A 23,215-nucleotide genomic window follows, 5' to 3' on the forward strand; every position below is an offset into this window, starting at 1 on the left:
TCGTAATCCACCTAGTCTGCTTGTATATTGAAGAGTAGATGTTGCCGTGGTATAGTCGTAGCGCCTTGAGCGTCAAGAAACGCTGTTGTTGTGTTTGGTAGAGGCGTCTATTGTCAAGGAAAAGAGATGCAAAGCTGACGACATGCTCAAGTAGACTGAACAGAAGACGAAGACGTAAGGGAAAAGCAAGACTGATAGGAGACTGATGCATGCGAAAATGAGAAACAACGACGCGAAGGCTAGTGATTTGTACAATAATGAGAGTAGACTGAATCACAGCATACGGGAACACGCGGAGAAAGCAACGCAACTTACCCTTAGTATACCCCAGATGCGCAGGAGCCTAGTACTTATACTCCGCCTCCGGGTGCAACGGGCTTCTTATCTGATTACACCTCCACGCCCTACAGCCCTACAACCTCTCTCCGCAACTTTTCCGCAGGATAAAGCCGCGGAGAAGTGGGTCTCGCACACCGACTTCGCAACTGCCCTCTGGAACGACCGGGGAAATCCAAAGTGAGCGCGCACCTCAGTACTTGAACAGCGCATGCAGAATGAGGGCGCGGGTATCTTATACTGTTTGAGATTACAGCGATTAACAGGTTCAGGGTCCGAATTGAGGCTCTGCGATAAGCGGTCGGAATATGATTGGTGGTTATCGGAGTATTCTGAATCCGTCGGTTTACTCCGAGAAACACGGCATCACGATTATCCCGACGAAGCCGGCTTCAGCGAAACATATGATTGTGTCTATGCAGATCAGGCATCCAAAGGACTCAAAGACACATTCTACATTCTCGTGGCGCGTACAAACATGGGGACGGTGCTCTCGTACGCTTACATGCATTGGCGAATCAAAGCCCAGGAGGTGCGAGCCGACCAATGAGAAAGGTGCCGATGGACCGTCTTACAGGTCTCGGTACAAGCAACATACTGTCGTTTCCTCGCTTTTCTGAATGTTGTATCCTTTTGTACTTTACAATCGGCCCTTTGGACTCTATCTACGCGATGAATAGTACAACTCGCAGAAAAGTACGCTCAGGATGTGGTACCTGCAGGTAAACGGCCTTTGCAAATCATGAGAGAGATCTGACCGAGCATTAGAACCCGGAGAGTCAAATGCGACGAGCTCAAACCGGTATGCAAGCGATGCTACTCCACAGGTCGCACGTGTGAGGGCTACGGCATTTGGGGTGGAGGAGGAAACGGGTACGCAGAGCGCTATGGTAGCAGAAAGACGTGTACCCCGTCGCTGCACCATCACTATCCGGCTGCGAAGCTCAAGTTGAGCGATGAAGACCAGGGATATCTAGACTGGTTTCACCATCGCCTTGTACACGACTTGAGTGGTCGGCTTGCAGAGGGGTTTTGGACGGCGCTGGTTATGCCTACGCTGCTGAATGAACCTGTCATCGCACACGCGGCCATTGCGCTGAGCTCGGCCCACAAAAACGCTGTTTTGGCATCGGATCGTACGCAGCTAAAGTGTGAGCTTCTTGTCATGAGGCATTACAACGAGTCGTTGCGACACCTCCGGTCCGCGATTGGGCTTGGTGGGAAGACGATATCCAGCCTCGCATTAGTCTCCTGTCTACTTTACACTTTGCTAGAGCAAGTGAGAGGCAGGATTGAGCAGGCTGAGATGCATCTACAGGGCGGATTGCGGTTGTTAAAGGATGTTCATGAAAGCCTATGTGTCAACATGTATGGAACGACTTTGCTAAAGAGAAGCACAAGTGTGGATCCCGACCAGGTCAGGATCATGCAAGGATTCGCATCCCTCCATCTAGAATCGCAGTTCCTAGGGACAAGCTCGCCGGGCATTGACATCCTCGTGCAGTCTTCTGTGGAAGATGTGCCGTCACGCACCTTCCAATCGATTGAAGAAGCTCGATACTCGTTGAACAAACTTGTTCACGCTATCCTTCTCATCTCGCGGCGTTTCCTCCGGATAACAGCAACGGAGCGTGAGGATCAACTGAGAAGGCTTGACATCCACAATCAGGCACTATGCTTACTCCAGGACTGGCTGAAAACGTACAAGTCTACAAATTTTTGCGTGACGAAGAAGGATCGCGACTGCCAAGTTGGACACACAATACTACTCAATCATTACGAAATGGCACTCATCATGTGGGGTCACATAGGCTGCACCTCAGAATCCGGGTATGAGTTCCATACTGCAAAGTTCCTCGCCATACTGGAGCATTCAGTGGAAATCTGGCACTTGTTGCCTTCACTGTCTGCAGCCCAGAGCACTAGTATTGGCGACAACTTGGCTACTCCGTTGTTCTTTACAGCTCTCAAATGTCGCGACCGCCGCATTCGATTACAAGCCGTCAGATTACTCAACACCATCCCCTTCAGCCAGGGCGGCTGGAGCTGCCTGTTGATGTCCAAGATTGCAGCAGAAATTGTGACATTGGAGCAAGATGCTTCCACCGATCGCTTCCTGAAAGACGGCTTTGATGTCACTGACACTCAGACTTTTGCTGGCGTTGAGACTTCCCCTCACTCATCTTCGAAACTGATTCATGACGTACGGATAAGTTCTTGGGATACGTCAACTGATACAGTTAGCCTTCGTTGTCAGCGATGGACCGATGATGGCGGAGTGATAACATTCTATCATGATATGATTATCTCCCGGTAGTCGATACAAACGCACGCACTTGAGTTGCTGCGTGAGGGCAATGTTTACTCGAGCATGCAGAGATACGGTGTTCAAACGACCTGGTTCCCAAGCTCTTCCTGCGTCCATTTCCACAGCTTCTCCCCAAGCTCCCTATCCCTGGACAAAGCGCTGCCCTTGCCCAATACGCCAACAGGTTCGTAGTACCTGCCGCTCTGCACATCATCAGAAGTCAAGGCCCAAAGCCCATTCTTGACGCCTTCCTCCAAGCTCACGCCCACTCTCGGCGCCACTTCTCGCGCGAGGTACTCAATTTCTGGTCCACCGCCCTGCACACCTTTATCGAACAACTGCGTAGCTACGTCCTCTGGATGGATAGCCACAGAAATGATCAAGGGGTGATGCCGTGCGATCTCTCGTGCGTACACCACATTGGCAAGCTTCGACTGCGTGTAACGCGTCACCCCTGAGAGACCCGACTGCGCCGATTTCAGGGTTGGAAACGCGATACCTCCCGGTGGGACTTCGAAGGCGTGGCCACGCGAGCTGACGGACACTACTCGAGGCTCGGTCGCGGACGTCTCAGCGGTCTTGATGAGGAGTGGAGCCAGCATGTCAAATAGCAATGCGTGACCGACGTGGTTGGTGCCGAATGCTAGCTCGTATCCCTCCGCCGTAACGCCTGGGGGTCCTCCCATCTAGGAGCATATCGGTTCAGTTCTATCGTGGAGATCAAGCAGAGCTGGACACTCACGATTCCCGCGTTCAACATCAGAAGATCCAGCTGAGCTGCTTCTACAAGTACAATCTTGGCCGCCGCCTTGATCGACTCGAAAGACGTCAAGTCCAGCTGCACAAATCTCACGTCAACGCTGGACCTTGTTGACTTGACGTCTTTCACAGCTTCCAGGCCTGAATGTTCATTTCGAGCGGCGATCCAGATCTGCATGGGATCGTGCTTCGCCAATTCGATGGCAGTTTGTTTTCCGATGCCGCTATTTGCACCCGTGATCAGAATGACTTTCCCATTGAGTGAGGGGATATCGGCATTAGGTTTGAAGGCGTGTGGCTTGCTAGGTTGGAGCTGATCGAGCGCTCCGATAGCGGGATGAGGTTCCGTTGAAGTCATTCTTGGTGACGATTTGAGTGGCTTTTGAAATTCAATATGGCACTTGAGAACAGCGAAGACAGACTTTTATTTATATGTAAATGTGAGATGTCATCTCTGCGGCGATGTTGTTTACAGAAGTTTGTCTTGTGACGACGCCAATATCGTAAGAGAAATGGCAACCTATTAAGTCCGAATCTACCAATCGGAATAAGGTACTATAACCGTAGAGGGAAGCTCGCTTCAAAGGCCCGGAGATATGAACATAACGCCATATCAGAAGGATCATGTAGAACACTGAGCTCGGCAGAGATTCGCAATGCTGATTGGTGGGCTCGCACCTCTTTGGCTCTTGATCGATGACGCATCGCTATGTCGGGATGCCTTGAGACGCTCGTAGATGATCGGATCAGTTGACACGGTCTAGTCGGACAGATGCTGAGCCGACACGCCTTAACGATACCAGACTGGGCGGCCATTTCAGGACTTGAGCAGGTTCACACAGGTTGGCCCTAGTGCGACAGCGAAGCCGAAGGCTGCCAAAGACGAGACTTGGTGCGCAAACCAAAGAATCTTCCATTCATTGAAAGTGCCGGAAGTGCTGGATGTGAACCTCGCGCCGGTTCGTTTCCTGCCATGACCCGCGACAATGGCGTCGTATCTCACCCTGTGGTCCTCCGTCGTCCATGACCTTTTGAACCATAGTCGCAAACGCCAAAAGGCAGGCTTGTGGCCTACCAGATCGTGCGATTATGTACGTCAACGTGACTCACAAGTGTCGGTCCAAGTTGTAGTCATTCAGCGCAGGTCATAGAATTGTGAAAAGATCAGTCTTCGCTCCAGCTCTCCGCTTCTCATGGCTTATGATCCTCTTCTAGCCTTTTATGAGGTATTTCGAAGGCCCAATAAAGCTTCAGATAGGCCATCGTCGCTGGTGTATGGGCGCAGATCGGCGCGGATAGGTTCAATCGTACGCGTGTGCTTTGAACGTGGAGACGGTGGCAGAGGCAGCGGACGGGACGGTGGCGCGTGCGGTTTGACTCAAGAATCTTGAGATGCTCTAAAGCTACAATATCAGACCGAGTCAGTCTGTGCCATAGAGCTAATGCGCACGCGTGCGACGTACCCGTCGTAGCATCCCAGTACAGTCTTCTTCTCCTAGTACTCAAAGCCTCATCACAAAACGCCGGCAATGCCCGCTCTCGACTTAATGAAAACCCCACGGCCTAAGATAATGCCGCAGCCTTACGTGGTTTTGCCCATCATGGAGATGTCGTTGGTAGCGCAAAGTTGGGGGACGGACGGGAGTGAGCTCGTTGAAGCAATCGAACGTGACGTTATCATCAAAGTCGAGCGACTAGGCGCCCTGAAGCACTGTGTGAGATCCTGCTGACAGTAATTGTGTATGCGCAATGCATTGCCGGTGAGTGCATGCGACAAGAGGTTCTGCAATGGTTAAAGCCAGAGCGGGCGATCGCTATCGTCTTCGGTTCGCTTAGCACGGGCTTCCCCCAGGTTTTCGGCGCTCAGCGTGGTATGCTCCGCCCCCACGGTGCTGGTTTAATGCGATCCGTCATACAGCAAGACAAAGAGATCATTCTAATTCTGCGCTATATGACGCACTCGCAATGTGAACATTGTTCACTCAACCTTGCGTGTGAATTGTATTACGCAGCCTGGGTCAAATGCTTGCATTTAATTTGGCATACTGAAGGCGAGCGCCCTCGTGCCCACAACCCTTCTGCCGTGGGGTTCTACACGGTGGCCATGCCATAGATGTTCATATAACGATACTCTGAAACAAAAAACCCTCTTCGCTACCAGCTCTTAGCGATGGTGTCATCACATCGTAGCAACGATCAGCACTGCAATGCGAAGAAGATAAGGTGCTGCTCCTTCCAAAACACCCTCCCAAGATACAATCCGGGAGAGATGAGTCGAATCTCATCTCGCACCCAATGCGCAACCACCGATGTCTTCGAATAGTCTAGTACAATACATTCCTTGCCGTCGATCCAGCTCGGTTCACGAATTATGTGGGCGAGGATAGCGTCGAGGCCAAAGACGGTGATCTTGTTTAGGAGTGCCATCTTCTCCGCATCGAAGATCTTGCCCTGCCAAGCGAAGAAGTTGATAAACTTGGCGATCTCAGGCGTGAAGGTAGTTCCGGGCGCGATGATCGCAGTGCCTTGGGCGTCACCGTTAGGTATAGGTCCAGCTTTGGCATCAGAAAAGAGGGCGGTGAGTTCAGATTCGGTTTTGGTAAGTAGGTCGTCGACGTTGTATACCATTGTGGTGGTTTTTCATTGACTTCTGGACGTAAAGAGGGGCGGAGAGATTCGAACTGAGAGAAAGTTGGAACAGGACCTTATTCTGCCACACTCAGCTGGGTATCTTGTCACACAGTCCCAGCTCCTGGTTTTCGACCACAAACATGAGCAAGATGCACCTTATGCGTCGGCAAGGTTCGTCTCATCAGATCTAGCGATGCCGCTGGTTGGACTAGAGGCTTAGGAGTCTGATCAGCCATACTGAGCTGAAGTCGATTCTGGAAAGCAATTCGTTACCAGCCGTTAGCTTGATGAAGTTGCATGCTGACGTGAGCGACCGTGACCGCATTATCGTGTAAGCTGCGGCTGAAGGTCACCATTAGCAGGCAACACGGGTTGGGTACATGTATAGGATTATATGCCGCTGCAGAAGCTGCAGTACGTTGGACACGGTGCGTACAAGATCTTAAGACCTCAAGATGCGTTGATATCTAATCAGGGGTCAGCTTTATCTTTATAGGCCGAACGACGTTAAGAATCGTTGTTGCTGCTAGATCGATCTTTGGCTTTGACCTTGCTCCAAGCAGGCTGCGTGCCAGGCGATATTCGTGCCATCAGGTGCGCTCGGTTTAGCCTCGTGTGGATGATTTGCGGTTTCGTTGCAGCATCTGAGCTGGCTGAGGTGACGCTGGTTGACAATAGTTCGTCGTTGAAGTGCTCGCGCGCGGGCGCCAGGGTGGAGCTGGTTGCCGCCTGGCGGCCTCGCTGAGAAAGCTTTGTCCGCGCCTCCCTCCCCACGTGGGAAGCTAAAGGACCGCAACGTGGATCAGCCCGACTTGTACATTCACCCACGCTCCAGCAACTCCCACGATATCAGCGACGTCTACAAATGCAGTGACGCCCACAAAGACCGCTTCAGCCAGCGGCTCCACCCCAGCGGTATACATTCCTTCGACCGCAGCCTCCGTCGTCCGCATTGACACGAGCTGTCCTCCATTTTTAGTCGCCTGGGACGGCAAGAGATACACCTGCACTGAGGATAGAAACATCAAGGATGGCGATATCACTAGCATAAGCGCATATTCACTGCAGCAATGTATTGATGCGTGTAGCACGTGGAATGCTGTGCATAGCTCGGCACTATGCAAGGGGATAACCATTGGGGACGACCTGTCAATTGCGTATCACATAAAAAGTGGTGCTAACTGATGGTTGAAGAACGACACGACATATTTGACGTACACGCAAGGGCAGGGCGGCAACCGGCCAGCGATTGCGGTGTTGCATGAGTAATCATGCTCGCCCCAGGCGTGTTCCGCAAACTTGAATTAGAGTTGTGTTTGGTCGTTTCTTATCACTTCTCATCGCTCCTACGGAATATCATCTGCTGCAACCCAGATTGCGGTCGTCCTCTCGGATGGGTCTCAAGCGCTTGGAGCTCGTACCTGGCTCTATTCTTGCATTGTTCCCTAGGCTATCTCTGGCGGGTTTCCGAAATTCGTATTATTTGCCGATAAAACGTGATTATTATTCGCACGAGTGGGAACTTTGCACAATCAAGCTGCCTTTTCTACCTAAGCTTCAGCCTTAGCAGTTTCAGCGTTGGTTGCGCGTGATCGGTACGGGCCGAAGTCGCACGCCAAATTGCCTTTTTTGTTTGCCGGCGCGTTGCTGTCGTGCCCGCCAATCGCGCTTTGCGCAACGAAGCAGGAGCTCCTGCAGCCAAGCAAATTGCCAAGAGTCTCGCGCGCTCACTTTCATCCTTCGTTCAGCATTTCTCCAGAGCTCCGCCGTCGTGACGGGCACGCCGAGTGGCATATTCAGCTCAACATTCGTGGAATCAGTAATGATGTTGCTGCTTCTGTACACCATCCAGGATAGCGTCACCATCCAGGCCATTTGAGCGCAACAATGGTTCAGGGGTCAACAACATGACTACAGGCTGTAGAAATGTGTCTATGGAATACGAGAACAAGCTTCTGTTGATGCAGGTCCATCGCACGTGTCGCAGGGGAGTCTAGGGCAACAACGTGTGTAGGTGACGCGAACCGCAAGAGGATCGTCTATCACGACCTCCTCCTGTTCTCTCTTCAGGTGAGAGACTGTATTCACCACACGTGCGTCGGATGATGGAGTCAATGGCTCAGACGTCCAGACATCACTTCGTTCACTTGCAATCTCGCCCAAACTCTATTCTGACCACTGAGCAGGTAACCCCTGATTCAGACAGTAGTCCTACTCTTGCGTTTGATTTCTCTAACACACTTACAAGTCCAACGTCCTAGCATGCTTATCCTCCCGACACTCTTTCGGCACTCTGACGCATGACTGTCTCAAACGCACTATTAATCCGCTGCCTTCTCTCTTGATGGTCTTGTCCCGGTACTTTGGCTTGGCACTACCATATCCCTGTTGATCGAATATTGACTCCAGGCCGGATTCGGCAGGTATTTGGCTGGACATCTTCGTAACCATCACAGTCTGCATCAAAGCGTGCTAGTAGCCACGGAGTCATAGTGCGGAGACCACCTAAAGCCTTGGAGTTTGCGCTATAGCATCCGTCAGTTGCTCAATAGCACACCATACTATGCTTGGGAATGGTGAGGTCCTTCGACCTTCTCAATCAAGACAGTCGCTGCTACTCTACCATGGCTGTAGTCTCGATGGCATCATAGAACCGGAGAATTGTGACGACTCGGTCATTTGAATACCTCTGTGGTCGTGTATATAAGATGAAGTGAATATCGCTCTGTGAAGGCTATCAAGCATCACCCTTGAGATCCTCAGACACTTCTTCTACCGGTCCACACTCAGTGTTCTCCTGAGTAAATCTTCCACTGACGATCCTGGAGCTTCACACTCACGCACCGCAGACTTCAACATGGTCAACGTTCGCAACCTCGCTGTATTCTTCGGAGCCCTGCTCCCCGGTGTCCTTGCGGCTCCTGCTTCTATCACCAAAAAGGACGATATCATCCCCGGGAAGTTTATCGTCACTCTCAAGCCTGGTGTCGACGCTGCTGCCGCCGAAGCTCACTTGAACTGGGCCGCCGACGTCCACAAGCGCAGCTTCGCCAGGCGCGACACCGCCGGTATTGAGAAGGAGTTCGGCATCGAGGACTGGAAGGCGTATTCTGGCGAGTTTGACGAGGCTACCATTGCTGAGATCAAGGCCAGCCCTGAAGTGAGTAGCATTCTGAATCAATGAAATTCTGATGGGCAACATCGTCACTGTTCCCGCATCAGTGTTGCTTCAACGAATTGGAGTTGCTTAGCCTTCTTTCCTCACCCACTTCTGTTTTTCACAAATCGCTATCAAGAAACCGTCACATATCTTCGGCTGTACTGATCTACTACAGGTTGCCCTTGTCGAGCCCGACACAATCGCATACCTCTGGTATGATGTGGAGGAGGTCCACGAGAATGCGCTCGAGAAGAAGGCCTTGACCACCCAGTCAAGTGCCCCCTGGGGCCTTGGTGCTATCAGCCACCGATCCGGCTCCTCTACCCAGTACATCTACGACACCACCGCTGGACAGGACACCTACGCCTACGTCGTCGACTCCGGTATCATCGTTGCCCACCAGCAGTTCGGTGGCCGTGCCACCCTCGGCTACAACGTCTTCAGTAGCGCCCATACCGATACCCTAGGCCACGGCACCCACGTTGCCGGCACTATCGGTGGTTCGACCTACGGTGTCGCCAAGCGTACCAACCTGATCTCCGTGAAGGTCTTCGAGGGCCGAACCGGTACCACCTCTAACATCCTTTCCGGCTTCAACTGGGCAGTCAACGACATCACATCCAAGGGTCGCACCGCTCGCTCTGTCGTTAACCTATCCCTTGGCGGTGGAGCCTCCACCACCTGGACCAACGCTATTCAGGCCGCCTACACCCAGGGTGTCCTTTCCGTCGTCGCTGCCGGCAACGGTGACGAGTCCGGCCGCCCGCTCCCCGTCTCTGGCCAATCACCCGCCAACGCCCCCAACGCCATCACCGTCTCTGCGGCGGACAGCTCCTTCCGCCCTGGTAGCTTTACCAACTACGGCGCTGGTGTCGACATCTTTGCCCCCGGTGTCGGTATTCTGTCCTCGTACATCGGCAGCAACACCGCCACCGCCTCGCTGTCTGGTACTTCCATGGCTGCGCCCCACGTTGCTGGTGTTGTTGTCTACCTCCAGGCTCTTGAGGGCTTGTCCACCCCTGCCACGATCACTAACCGCATCAAGGCGCTCGGTGTCGCGAACAAGATTACTGGCACCCTTAGTGGTAGCCCCAACTTGTTTCTGTACAACGGCAACGGTGCGTAAGCGCCTGTTTGGATTGAGAGGAGATGTATATAGATGATTCACGATGCATGCAGGAAGTTTAAACTGGAGTAGTATAAGAGAGATACTGTATCAGAGATAAGATTATGCTTAATGTATCTAAATTGCAAACTACGTTCTACGTACTTAACTTTTAGCAAAATTGTGAAAGTCGTGACTGTACACAATAGTACTTGCTTTACGTTACTAAGAGTGGTAAAAGACAGCTAGCTGTCAAAAAATAGAGATAATAATACTGGATGCACACTTGCTCATAGTGAATAATAGTATTGTTGGTTATAGACTAGAGACGAATCGCTATCGAGCCACGATAGCGGGGGGAGAGGTATTTAAGGCCATTCTGGCCCATTCCGGGCCAGGAAGTACCGGAACGGTCCAGTTCCTGACACTAGCATATTAATACGATAGACATAGTTAGGAAGGAGAATAATTCTTATTCTCTTTCGCTTAGGCGAGGTGCGCCTCATAAACAGGTCTAGCGCCTATTACTCTCTTAGAAAAAGCACACGTCTTGCGCAGTAGGCTCTCTAGCACAAGGTGATTCTTAGTCTGTTACAGTGGCGGAGACTGGATATGAATGTATGGATCACGTCTAGTATGGGTAATCATAGCCTACGCAATGCATTAACAGTACTAGCGCTTTGGTCGGATGTTTTACAGAAGTATATTCAACTCAAATGAAGATATGGCTAGCCCTCTTGCTGTCACGATGTTCCATCACCACAAGATTCCAGCCACAGACAGGTGAGCCACCGGGAACCCTTCGGGGCACCGTCGGCCCACACCAGCCACGGTCACGTGATGTAGATATATATTATCCCTCTAGGAGGCTTGATAGCTCCTTAAGGATTTGTCTTAATACAAGCCTATACCTATATATCTTAGTGCCTGCCCAGCTACTCCTCACACTATGCAACTAAAGAAAGTACGTATAACTAGTAAACTACTAATTATAGTGTAGGATAGTATATGTTATTAGCTAGGCCTAATAATATCCTCCTTCTTTACAGTGTATACCCTTAAGCGCTTAGGCTACTAAGCGCAAGCTTATAATAGATAAGTAAGTAATACTAAGCCCTCTAGCAGCTTACAATACTTTATTATACTACGAGGATACTTACGCATCTTGTACTTGGCTGGTGAGATTTGACCCCAGCGCTAAATTAGTGGAAATCAATTGCTCCACTTAGTTTAGCGTGCAATCTATGAACGCGACACCACCGCGACAACTGGCGCGTCTGTGTAGCAGATAGACACAACCATAGAAGAGCGCTGGTGTCGAGTTCGTGCTCTTGTCTCCTGCACCTCACCCTGGGAGACATCGCGCCCCCTCCAGACCAAATCTACAGTTCCTATGAAGAGGCTTATGATGCGCTCAAGACGCATAGCATGCAGCATGGCTACGGCTTTGTCCTTAAGCGGAGTTTGCCTCATAATTGTGAGGTCAAGACACGTTACTACTACTATTGTGATCGTTTCAGGAGCCACTACAAGTCGACGGCAAAGATGCTGAGCACAAGCACACACTCAATAGGGTGTCCTTTCAAGCTTACTATCTTCAAGGTGAGGCACAGCGACCAGTGGAGACTAGAGGTCCACAACAAGAATCACAACCACCCCCGGTCGATCAACCCTAGCGCGCACAACGTCTATCGTAGGCGTACATTGGCGCAGAAAGAGGTGATCGAGTCGATGACGCATGCCGGAGTACGGCCGATGTAGATACTGGCAGCCATTCAAAGAGAGGACCAGGACACATTGGTTTCTGCCACCGACATTCGCGGCGAAAGAAAGGCAATCCGAGAGAAGCACTTGAACGGAAGAAGCCCCATGGAGACGCTGTTGGATGACTTATCTGCGGCAGACCTAGCTCTTGACCCAAGCGTGCTACAGCAGTGACGGCTTCTGAGGCTTGGAAAGACCTTAGTCCGCGCAAGAGACGACGACGTAAGTAGAGGATAAGATTAATAAGACAACTTTCACAATCGGCAAAAGACCGCCTTACCACTATTTGGCGTAATAATTCCCAATCTACCACTGTTTCCAATACACTACCACACATGTGGCCGTGCGTCGGAAATGGACCGAAATACCACCATTTCTGCCCTAAATGCCACCATTTCATCGGTGAGCTTCGTGTCACCTCCAGACACTTTCAAGTAATTGATGTTGTCAAGTAGCAGTCTAAACGAAAGAAAAGTCTTCAACATGCTGATGTATTTTGGTGTTGGGTTGCAGGACTTTTGGTTAACCGCGTCAGAACGCGTTGAGTCCTCCATCGCGCCGGACGTGTTGAGACTGTCAGCCGCTTGGCTTTGGGGGCTGACCGCCCAGAAACTGGGAAGCAGTCGCCTGTCAGGGCTGGGCCGCTAGATACTAATCGGTCGACATTGGTGGCATTTAAGGCTGAAACTGTGGTATTTCGGTCCATTTCCGACGCACGGCCACATGTGTGGTAGCGTATTGGAAACAGTGGACGTAAATATATTTAGGGGTCTCTAGGAGGATTCAATACCTGGGTTACTGAACTCTATACATCTACTTGCTATTTCGAGTCTAAATTTATTTGAGTGTTAGAGAAACAATTATCACTTCCTAAATCGAGATTCAAGATTATCATTCGTTCTGGAGCTTGATACCGATGCCATCACGCTAGGCCTAATCAAGTATCGTAACGCGGGTCGGGTCGGGTCGGCCATTAATAATCTGATTGCAACTGAAGATTTGAACCTCCAGGAACCACAATTCGCCTACCATCTCCTGCTCGATCTCGTACTGTATGATTCGTCCGTCGGATTGTGTACATACACCTTTACTAATCTTTGAACGAAAATATAGCTCCTCTCAAAGGCTTCACCTCATATCCTCTTCTACCAGCCTGATCCAGACATGGACATATATCTCTATAAGATCGTGGACAAGGATGACTCGTCCTACTTGATACGTAAGCCACATGCAACCACCAACGATGACTACATCGCCATATCGCACGTCTGGGGCAAGCCTGAAACTATCAGCCATATATTTGTCGCTGGAGTCGGTGAGGTATCTCTCAGCCCGGGCAAGAAAGATATCCTATCTATTCTGCGACGACCAGATATATGTGGAGAAGGTTGGTTCTGGATGGATTTGTTATGTATAGACCAGTCTCCAAATGCTACCATAAGCATTTCAGACCAGCTCTTGGCAATACCGCATATCTACAAGTCCAGTCGATGTGTCAAGGTCCTTATAGAAACCCCAATCTGTAGGACCTGGCATGACACTGCTACAAGATCGGACGCGTTCAAAAATTGGTGCTCAGCAACTTGGAAAATGGATGAGGAGTATGCCATGGAGAAAGTGAAAGAGTTCATGGAGTGGGAATCGATGCATGCCCGTAAATGCCCCTGCATGCTTTACCATGACGCTTGGTTCGATAGGCTCTGGACTAGACAAGAAGGTCTGTACGCTGCGAAGCTGGACTTTATCGCACTGAACATGGTCGATTGCCTGAGATACGATACATCTCAAAGTAATGACCGCAAGTGGGTCGCCGAAGGTGACAATCGCTTGAGAAGAGAAATGGTGTTCACTTTTATTGCCGACAAGCTGAAGTACCATGGGGCTCCTCCACGAGAAGGGTATCGCACAGCAGCCTTTTTCAAGATGGTCTACGCACGCAACTTAAGGATTGACCATTTTGAAGGGCAGATCGGCCCAGTGGACGGCTACTCTCCAATCGATGAAGCATGGAGAAGTAATCGAATCACCACCAAATCGCGCGATTACGTTCTCGCCATATTTCCCGACATCAAGGGTTATAAAGTTCCCTCCAACGTCCGGGCCTACAAATTTCGAGAGCTGTTGCTGGATGCAATCAATCAACTCGGAGGGCAAGGGCCACCAGTCGCACTGAAAGTCCTTGATACGCTTATGAATCCTGGAGGGACTGAACAGGAGGAACTATTCCATTCATCCTGGAGCAGCCGGACAGTGCTAGTGAAGCATTCGATACTTTTACGACCCTTGATAGCGGGCCTCGCGATGCCACGACCACAAAATATGCAATCAAAGGCCACCCTGAAATCGTCCCGATATCCAATTCTTTGAGGCTCGAGACGATTTCAATGACCCCGGATGATTTGCCCGCCCTGGTGACCCTATGGAGCTCTACTGCCAACAACCTAATGCATTATCTCACCGTGTGCCTTTCCGGCCCTTGTCTAGGGAACAATTGGGGACTGAGTCCAGAAAACTTATGCTTTCGATATCTAGCATTCCAATTCGGCAAAGTAAGGATCGATGAATGGGTTTCAACACAGCCAAAGTCCAAGATTCCAAGCTCGCCTCATGGAATTGTGAATTGGGAGAATCTAAGAAAGACAATTGGTGATCCAGAATGTGAGGTGCTAATACAGCGCTTTATGGCCTGTTTGATTTGTGGCTGTTCACTCAGGACTACAGACCATCTTCTCATGTATGCTGATTTTAGGGTGGTTGAAACACCATTTGGCAAGTTGCTGGCTCTGGTGAACAAGAAAGAGGCCTCATTAGCGGACCACGAGGAGTACATTCTTGTTAACCGGGGTTTGTGGGATTTCGAGGGATTTCACATTGCTATCCGGTGTGTCAAAGAAGATGGCTATCGTACCGTGGGTAGGACTTGGATTCCGAAGAGGTCTACAGGATGACGGTTATGTCGCTGGTAACAGGGTTTGCAGACCTTCTATCAACCTGTTTGCTTCAATGTTGTTTGACCTTCTCAACCTCCACTTGATCGAGGAAGCTCCAAAGTTTGTCTTGCACTTGCCTGCTATTATTGTCTGACCTCGCTCAAAATCGAGGACGTGATCGCGTAGCAAAACTTTTATTTCCAGGCTAGTCTCGACCTATCTTTCGTACAAGTCAAAACTTTTATTATAAGTGATTGTCCTTCAGCGTTCCTACGCCTTATCAAGCAAGGATCGTGAACTCCTTCATGGGCCAATCTTGTGCCAACGCCTCGTCACCCCACGCAAAGCCAACGATCTTATTCCCCGCCTTCCCATTCACAGACTTTCTTACGAGCAGCATCAAAAGAGTCGAATTATAGTCGAAAACCTTGCCAAGGAATCCATGCCTATAGAATCGCTTTTGCCCGAGGTTGAGAGCATAACTTGCATCTTGAGTTGATGGTTTCAAACTCCATCTTTCCGCCGTGGCATAGTCAACAACAATGTCGGGATGCGTTTTCTGAAAGTATTCCAGTTCGACTTGAGGTCCCGTGTACCTGGAGATTGGAACAGCTTTCGTTTTGGTGGTCAAATTTCCAAGGTCGTCAATCGAGCCAGTCGGTGCACCATCAAGCCACCACCACATCGCACGCAAGTCGTCTTCCAAAATCTTTGACACTTCTTTCTCGCCGTCTTCCGTATCCACGAAAGCTCGCCCGGTAACCCTCGTTTTGGGCATCATCGGGATGGTGCTGAGGCCGGCTGGTGTACGAACATTGGGCGCTAGAGCAAGCCACTCGGCCCCATACCCCTTCTTCATGAGTTCTTGGAGTAGTCGTATCGTCGCCTTTTGTCGGTCGTTGTGGTCGAAAGCATTAGGATCAAGATTGACCCCAAGAAGGCCCATGATACTGAACACCATATCGACAGGTCTTGATGATGTTCGCAGAAGTGTTGCTCGCCAGATAGCATTCATTCGTCCTTCCGTCTCGCCTTGAGTCAAAGCACCAAGAAGTGTCGTTAGATGATGCACCTGACCGGCCTCCTCCCCATCGCTCAATATTGTAGGACGTAATGCCCGCGGAGCCTTTTCCCCTCCTCTGCCACGCAATATTATCTGACACTCTCCGTGAGCCATGGAGGCCATGAGAATTTCTTCTAGACTTGCTACAGCAGCCGTCTGAGGCTCCACTTCCTCAACCAAGATCGAATCCGTATGCTGCCAAGTGCAAGATCCCCAAGTCCAATGAAATACAACTTGTACGGAGGGCGGAGCAACCGACTCTTGTAGAGTCCAAGCACGATGAATCCAGGGCGTGACCTCTGTGACTCCAGCAAGCTTTGCCAAGCCACTAGGAAGGACCAAACATACTTTGCATAATTGGTACACCCTGAACATATTTCTGATCTGCCAAGTCTTGTCTTCCTTGCTGGTTTGAATGACAGAAAGACGATCGATCCAGAGTAAATCGCACTTGAAGTGTAGAGCCGCAAGACAAGCCGTATGCAGCACGCCTGAGTTTATCGGGTCTGCGTCTTCAGCACCTCGGATTGTGAAATTGGGGGCAGACGAAGTGGCTCCAGGCTGTGGGCGCAGGCCGCGCCAGACATACGACAATGCAGCGTACTCCGAACCGGGTAGCTCTGAGAATTCCCGAATGTAGATAAGCTCCTTCTTTAGGTATCGCTTGACATCGAGGAATCTGAACCGACAAGGACTAAGGGTTTCTTCGTGCGCAAAGGTTTTCGAATCTCGACTGCCTGAGATCTCTTTCATCATGCGGAGTTTCGATTCGGGTGACTTTTCGGGACTAGAGTTGGTCGTGGCTTTGAGGCGCTCGAGGAATAGCTTCATAGCAGAGGCCATACTGCAGAGTTGCTAACAGTCAGTTCAATCTGATTCGACTGACTGACTGACTGCTTGGCAGTCAGATCAGAGTCAGTTTGAAGCTTGCATTTTATCAGTCAAATCAGTTTAAAGCGCTCAAACTGACTAAACTGACTGAGATCGGACTGTTATTTAGTGTTGTACAGGCTGTGTTTTGATAGTTTCGTGAGGTTCCTAATGAGGCTTGTATAAGTGGTTAGCGTAAAAAATATAGTGTTGCGAATTCATCAGCCACCTGATTGTCTTATCTTTTTGCCTATATCGCTGTCTATTATCGCGTTAGTAGATAGTCTTTACTCTTGTTTTTAGTGTTGAGATGCCCTTACAGCCTAACTCGAAGCTCCATCGCCTTGTTGAACGAGATAAACGCGACAATCTATCTGTCAACGCCTCTATTGCACCTGCTATCGACGAAGCTGAAGGCGACCACGACAATCATATTGACTCTTCTTTTGACAATCTTTTTGACGAGGCTTTTGTATATGACGGGCTGGACTGGGAGCGTGTGCCTCACCTTGAGAAGCGCCAGAAGGAGCACGCTAGAGGTGCTCCGTGAGGGGTAGTTATAGGCAATAGTATTTGCTCCACACTACAAGAGAATAGTGGGGGAAAGCTCTGTATTACTACACTAGGTGGAGAGGTCGTGAGAATAATTCTTGTCCCTCTCCTAACGCGCGGGGCGCGGGTTATGAGCAGGTTCAGCGGCCAAGGCGCGAGCGAGAGAAGCAAACATGTTGGGACCATAATCGTCCTCCTCGCTCCGCCTCTACCGTCCCGTGTTACATAGCCTCCTCCTCTAGGATGGCGTCCTCGACAGTCCCGGCCTCAATAAAAACCTAAACCCTGAGAGGGAAAATTAGGAAAAAGGGTCCAGGTACCGTACGCCTAGCGAGCGTTACGCTTGCGTCATAAGGGTGCGTTGCTATCGCAAAATGTGTTGCGCTCGTTTATTATTGACGCTACGTCATGTCGTGGTGAATGCCAATTTAGGTGAGTGAGAAACGCGACTCGCATTGTTGTGGTGAATGTGGAACGTTGTTTACTTTCCTGCTTGGGGTGACTGAATTTTCGCGGAGGTGAATGCGGATTGTTCATTAACCAAGTAAGTTACTTGCTTAACACTAGGGCCCTAAGCAAATATAGACCCTCTAGACTAGCTAGTTTAACTAGTTGCTTTAACGTAAGTAAATTATCTTAAGGTAATTAGTTAGTATTACGCGTTAGTGCTTAAGGTTCTAACTAATTTAGTCTAACTTACTGTAGTGCTCTAGCGCCCTTATGCTAAGCAAGTAACTTACTTAGTTAATAGACACACTGGATACAAAGTGTTCAAGTAGTGTGTGTTTCGTACAGTGACTTCGATAGGGCATGTGTCGTGGAATTCTCAATGACGAGCTCGATCTGGCGCAGCTTCAAAACAGAGACCGGCAGAGCTGGGCAGCGCCATAGCGAAGTTCGTTGGCCGTCACCAGCCACAACGCCCCTCCACGCAACATATCCACAAAAGCATCTACTCCGTACATACTTGGCCTTGCACCATTTCGTCGACGATCGTCGCTGCGAAGGATATAATCATTCACATTGCTGGATAACGGTCCCATGAAGGCACTGGCCACACATCGTAAGATCGAAAGTAGAGGTAATAAAGTGAGACGCGCGATTTAGGCCAATATAGTACAATTAAACTCGTGTTGTGACTATCGAATGGTCCCAGTCGTTAGGTGCTAATCGTTCAGGCGGGCACCTTCACAGATGGGTTTACCCCTCCATCGCGAGACATGATTTTATTGGACAGGATGAAACGCTAGTTTTAGTACCCCGCGCAACTGCGCATTAGGATTGCTGACAACGTCTACAGCAAGCCCTCAGTCTGCGGTAAGCTGATTTCCTCAACGTCGGCGTCCTTGTCATGGCATGCGCTAATGGTGAAGTAACGTCATAATGACCCTCAAATTCCAAACTTATGCCGATTGTGACACCTTGCGGGCATCAGGCGTCCTCCACGCGCCGCCGCGTGTCAGGATTGCGTCAAGTGTTCCCAGCGACGGATACTGCTGACAACTCTACTATTAAGCAATGCCTGATCCTACCACTAGTCGTGATCTCCGCTGACTCGACAGCATCATCGCCATCCTCGCTGGGCACCGAGTCGCCGCTCAGGCTCCACTTCGTAAAAGTCGATTCTGCTGCCCAGCTGTTCAAGGTACACCTTGTACTTATCAGCAGAATCAACAGCGTAGCGTTGGCGGTCCATAAGAGTGTTCTATTGTGACGCGAGCTCATTGATGTGCCGGTTGAGGAAGCGCGAGACCCAGCTCTCGAAGAGAGGGTGTCCAGCAATATCAGACGCGTAAATCTGTACCATTTCTCTTGTAGTGAAAGCTTTTGCTCTGTCAGCTTCTCTATATCCTCCACAAGCTCTGCCTTCTGTCCTGGTTGAAGATTTCGACGTGCAAGTCCTGCCTCTTCTCGTGAGCGCGTTTCCCCTGTGTTTACGCGTCAAAGTTAAGCGCACAACACCATGCTTGTCAGCTATTGTTTGCCACGGGATATCTTTATCAGAGGGTATTGCATCACACTTTGCAAGCGCAGCTTCCATACTGGTCATCTTGTTGTGCTGAGTTGGGATGAAAATGGGTGGTTGAACGCGTCTCGGCGCATTGACTGATTGCGCGCGTTGAGTGCACGGACACTGTATCACGATGCGCGGGAGGATGCACAAGGTTGGTGATTCGTTTGAATATCAGCTGAATCAAGCTTTTTACCTCACACTTTCAGCCCTCCCTGATATTCTCTTTGTAATGGAAACAGGTTCAGCTCGCTCTAGCTTTTGCATCGACTCACTCTGTCATACCACGGTAGCCTCCATTAGTTGAGTAGATTTAGTCTTTCAAATAACGGCAGAGAGCCCTGTGGGCTGACAAGCGAAGCGATATTAATAGGGATAAGAACAGTAAGCTTTCGACTAATTATTTGTGAACACTGTTTAAATATCAATATCTAACGTGGCAACTTCGCCTTAACTCTCAACATAATGTTTGACTTCATGACAACGACGGATCTAGCGAGATCTAACCTACCTAGCCTCTATAAGCTCAACAATGCTATAGAAAAGAACTTATATGTTGCCATGGAAGTGATGGCGAGGCAATGGCACCATTACGGAGAAACAAACAGGTATTCTAAGGACCAGTCAATTGAGCTAAGCGACGGGCCGCCGATAGAGAAACCATCTATCCTAAAACAGCTTCAATATCAGCGTCACCGATACAGTCCGCTTTATTACGATGAACCGGCAGCCAAATCGACTGTGAGCGGAGAGAAGCCTGTCAGATTATTGGAGCTCTTGCCGCCTGAAACCACGAATAGTGACTTAATCCGCTGCAAGCTACATCAGTATTCTCTGGACGAAGCGCCAGAGTACGAGGCTATATCGTACACGTGGGGTCTCGTAAATACGCAAGACTTCCCAGTCATCGTGGTCACAAACACTGAGACTCAGGACAGCACACTGAAGCCAGTGAAGGCGGAGACCGTTGAGATCACAAGACATTTATACGCGGCGCTGAGGAGACTACGCTATCTTACCCAGTCACGGTTTTTATGGGCAGACCAAATCTGCATCAATCAAGTTGACAAGGGGGAGAAGAGTAAGCAGGTACGGCAGATGGGTGATATCTACGAAAAGTCCAAGCGCACGGTCGTATGGCTGGGCGAAGAGGACGGAGACAGAGATGTAATCGCAGAGTTTTTTACATCCCTGAGAGGCTCGCCGAAAAACTCTGTGAAGGACGACATCACGCTGTTCGAGGGGCTCTTGGACCTCGAGGAGTCTACCTACACGCAACCGATTAGAATGCGTCACAAACAGTGGCGACGACAGGCCGTGACTCGACTTCTAAATCGAACCTGGTTCAGCAGAGTGTGGGTCTTCCAAGAAGCCGTCGTCTCCCCCGAGGTCAAAGTCGTATACGGAAGCCTAGAACTTCCACTCAAAGAGCTCCTTCGACTCACGCGTGCAGTCTTCGAAGTCGAAAATGCTGCCGGTGGATATGCGCGCTCCATATCCAAAAGGACAGTCGGATTCGACACTCTCTATTTGGTTCAACATAACCGAGTAGGTGGCTGCGGCGACCCGAACTGCCCACGAAACAGGGTTCCACGAAATTTTCTTGGCCTTGTGATGCAAGCCCTCCAACAACTACACGCCACGAAAGAACTGGACTTGATCTACGCGTTTGTCGGATTCGAGAGTCCGCAAGCCAACCCAAAGATTGAGGTCGACTACAAATTACCGGTCCGCACAGTCTGGATGAATGCAGCTAGCACTATCATCCAGAGCTCCCATTCACTTGACATCTTTGCGGCCGCGAGGGGCAACAAGGAGTGCAAGTATGACCTGCCATCATGGGTCCCTGACTTTTCGACATGCTATCCCTACGCGCGACCGATGACGGCGCCGGACTTCAACACGGCATTTGACGCTTCAGGGGGTCTGCCGCACACCTGGGAAGGCGCAGCGGATACGGAGACTCTTATTGTCAAGGGAAAGGTTGTTGGCACGATTATGTGGTTTTCCCCAGTGAGCTTTGACCGCAAGTACTTTCTCGAGGAGCCCCGAGGTACAAAGACTGTGCTGGACTATGAAAATCACGCCACAGAAATGAAGAGATATACCGACATTCAGGGGGTCGTGACACCCCAGAAAAGACAAGAGCTATTGGGATGCTACAACACATTGGTCCGTACTCTTCTTGCTGACGGAGCATTTGGCTACGACCAACCGCTTGGGTACAGCATAGACGAGATCATCCGGGTGTGCGAGAACGAAGATAAGATCCAAGCGACCATCGACAAAGCTGGGCAATGGTGCGATGATGGTGATTATAAGATCTTGGAGAAATTGCGAGAGTGGGGTCTTATTGTTCAGCAGAAACTGTTGTTTCTTTCTGATAAGCACGATATGGGTCTTGTGCCGAAGGCGGCGCGTGAGGGTGACTTGATATGTTTACTGCATGGGTCGAGAGTCCCTTGCATTTTGAGGCGGAGCGGCGTTGGCGAGGAGAGGTATCGGATTATCTCGCAATGCTATTTGGACGGGAAGATGTATTGTAACGGATTACCTGAGAGGGAATGGTTAGAAGAGGGCGCTAAGAAGTTTGTTCTAGTGTAATGCAGAAATCCAAGGATCGCAAGCAACGCGCACGTCGCTGGACTTATCATAGATTTATTTAGAGTAACATAGTTAGCAAGCGAGCGGCGCACCTGACCAACTTTGATCACCTCTCCCATCACAACGTACAATAGCTCAACGCAGCGCTACTCTATTAGCTCTAACCCTTTTGTAATATTATATTAATCTACTAATTATGCTATTATACTAACTCTTGTCTATTGCACTTACTTATTTTTAAGAACTAACTCTTAAGTTATTTAAAAATAACTTTTATATAGCGCTTTAATATTAAGTAAGTATAGCTAACGTAGTTCACAAGCGAGTGACGCACCTAAGCGAGTGACGCACTTTTGCTAAGACCTTACTAAAACCACGACTGCGCACGACAGTGCAGCACCGTATAGAACTGTAATTAGAAATCGTAATAGACTATTCTACTTAGAATCTACTACTATATCTTGCTTGCATGTGCGCGAGTTGTAACTAGCCTCGCCGCAGCGTCTACAGCGTCTTTGCGACAGTTCGCCTACCTTAACGCGCACCCTCTTCTTCGCCTTCTTCCTATCGCTGCGCGCCCTAAACTCCTTTAGAGTTGTAAGTCGAAGACCTTCCTCTACTGTAAGGGTTCCCTCCTTCTGTACTCGCTTTCTTTTATACTATTTACGTCGCGTAGCGGCCTTGTTAGCTGCTTTAAGCTTAGCGATACGCTTTTGCGACAACACTAAAGCATGCGCTATTATCTCTGCGCCTTTAGAGAGGCTTTTTACTGCCTTAACTATTAAAGTAGGTAAGCTGTCTACATGCCTCTAAAACCTCTCGAGAACTAGCTTTGTTTAAGACCCTAACTCTAGGGTATTGCTTAGGGTTTACGACTGCTAGAGACTATCCTTGACAGTAGGTAACAGTAGAGTACGCAGGCGGACGTTGAGCATCGATATAACAGCGTCTAGATTAAATAGAACTAAGCTAGCGCCTTAGAAGCTTCCTAGGATATTACTATTTGTAATTAAAACGTTTTAAGCGGCAATAAAGCACAGCAAGAACTCTGTTTTAGTAATATAGGTAATCTTGTTGCGCATTAGCTTCTTAGCTTAGCACCTATACGCCTTCTTTAGCGGC

The 23,215-nt window shown here is 49.7% G+C and overlaps 7 protein-coding genes across 7 annotated transcripts; 4 read left to right on the plus strand and 3 right to left on the minus strand.

Annotated features, from left to right (window-relative positions):
- Window positions 1-1,702: 1,702 nt before the first annotated feature.
- On the plus strand, window positions 1,703-2,653 carry AA0111_g12639 (hypothetical protein; the record flags this gene model as incomplete). Its single annotated transcript, XM_028646643.1, has 1 exon — window positions 1,703-2,653. One exon carries the CDS (start codon window positions 1,703-1,705, stop codon window positions 2,651-2,653), a length of 951 nt encoding a protein of 316 aa, XP_028499755.1.
- A 71-nt stretch (window positions 2,654-2,724) lies between these two features.
- On the minus strand, window positions 2,725-3,761 carry AA0111_g12640 (hypothetical protein; the record flags this gene model as incomplete). Its single annotated transcript, XM_028646645.1, has 2 exons — window positions 2,725-3,330; window positions 3,387-3,761. 2 exons carry the CDS (start codon window positions 3,759-3,761, stop codon window positions 2,725-2,727), a joined length of 981 nt encoding a protein of 326 aa, XP_028499761.1.
- Window positions 3,762-5,599: 1,838 nt separating this feature from the next.
- AA0111_g12641 (hypothetical protein) lies at window positions 5,600-6,031 on the minus strand (the record flags this gene model as incomplete). Its single annotated transcript, XM_028646646.1, has 1 exon — window positions 5,600-6,031. One exon carries the CDS (start codon window positions 6,029-6,031, stop codon window positions 5,600-5,602), a length of 432 nt encoding a protein of 143 aa, XP_028499762.1.
- A 2,860-nt stretch (window positions 6,032-8,891) lies between these two features.
- Window positions 8,892-10,320, plus strand: AA0111_g12642 (Alkaline proteinase; the record flags this gene model as incomplete). Its single annotated transcript, XM_028646647.1, has 2 exons — window positions 8,892-9,194; window positions 9,370-10,320. The coding sequence occupies 2 exons, from the start codon at window positions 8,892-8,894 to the stop codon at window positions 10,318-10,320; spliced, it is 1,254 nt and encodes a 417-aa protein (XP_028499759.1).
- Window positions 10,321-13,227: 2,907 nt separating this feature from the next.
- Window positions 13,228-14,430, plus strand: AA0111_g12643 (hypothetical protein; the record flags this gene model as incomplete). Its single annotated transcript, XM_028646648.1, has 1 exon — window positions 13,228-14,430. One exon carries the CDS (start codon window positions 13,228-13,230, stop codon window positions 14,428-14,430), a length of 1,203 nt encoding a protein of 400 aa, XP_028499760.1.
- Window positions 14,431-15,273: 843 nt separating this feature from the next.
- Window positions 15,274-16,887, minus strand: AA0111_g12644 (hypothetical protein; the record flags this gene model as incomplete). Its single annotated transcript, XM_028646649.1, has 1 exon — window positions 15,274-16,887. One exon carries the CDS (start codon window positions 16,885-16,887, stop codon window positions 15,274-15,276), a length of 1,614 nt encoding a protein of 537 aa, XP_028499757.1.
- A 3,067-nt stretch (window positions 16,888-19,954) lies between these two features.
- On the plus strand, window positions 19,955-22,093 carry AA0111_g12645 (hypothetical protein; the record flags this gene model as incomplete). The annotated part of the gene is made up of 1 exon (XM_028646650.1): window positions 19,955-22,093. The coding sequence occupies one exon, from the start codon at window positions 19,955-19,957 to the stop codon at window positions 22,091-22,093; it is 2,139 nt and encodes a 712-aa protein (XP_028499758.1).
- Window positions 22,094-23,215: the final 1,122 nt, after the last annotated feature.

The sequence above is a fragment of the Alternaria arborescens genome (assembly GCF_004154835.1).
Source record: "Alternaria arborescens strain FERA 675 chromosome Unknown contig_93, whole genome shotgun sequence".
NCBI lineage: Eukaryota > Fungi > Ascomycota > Dothideomycetes > Pleosporales > Pleosporaceae > Alternaria > Alternaria arborescens.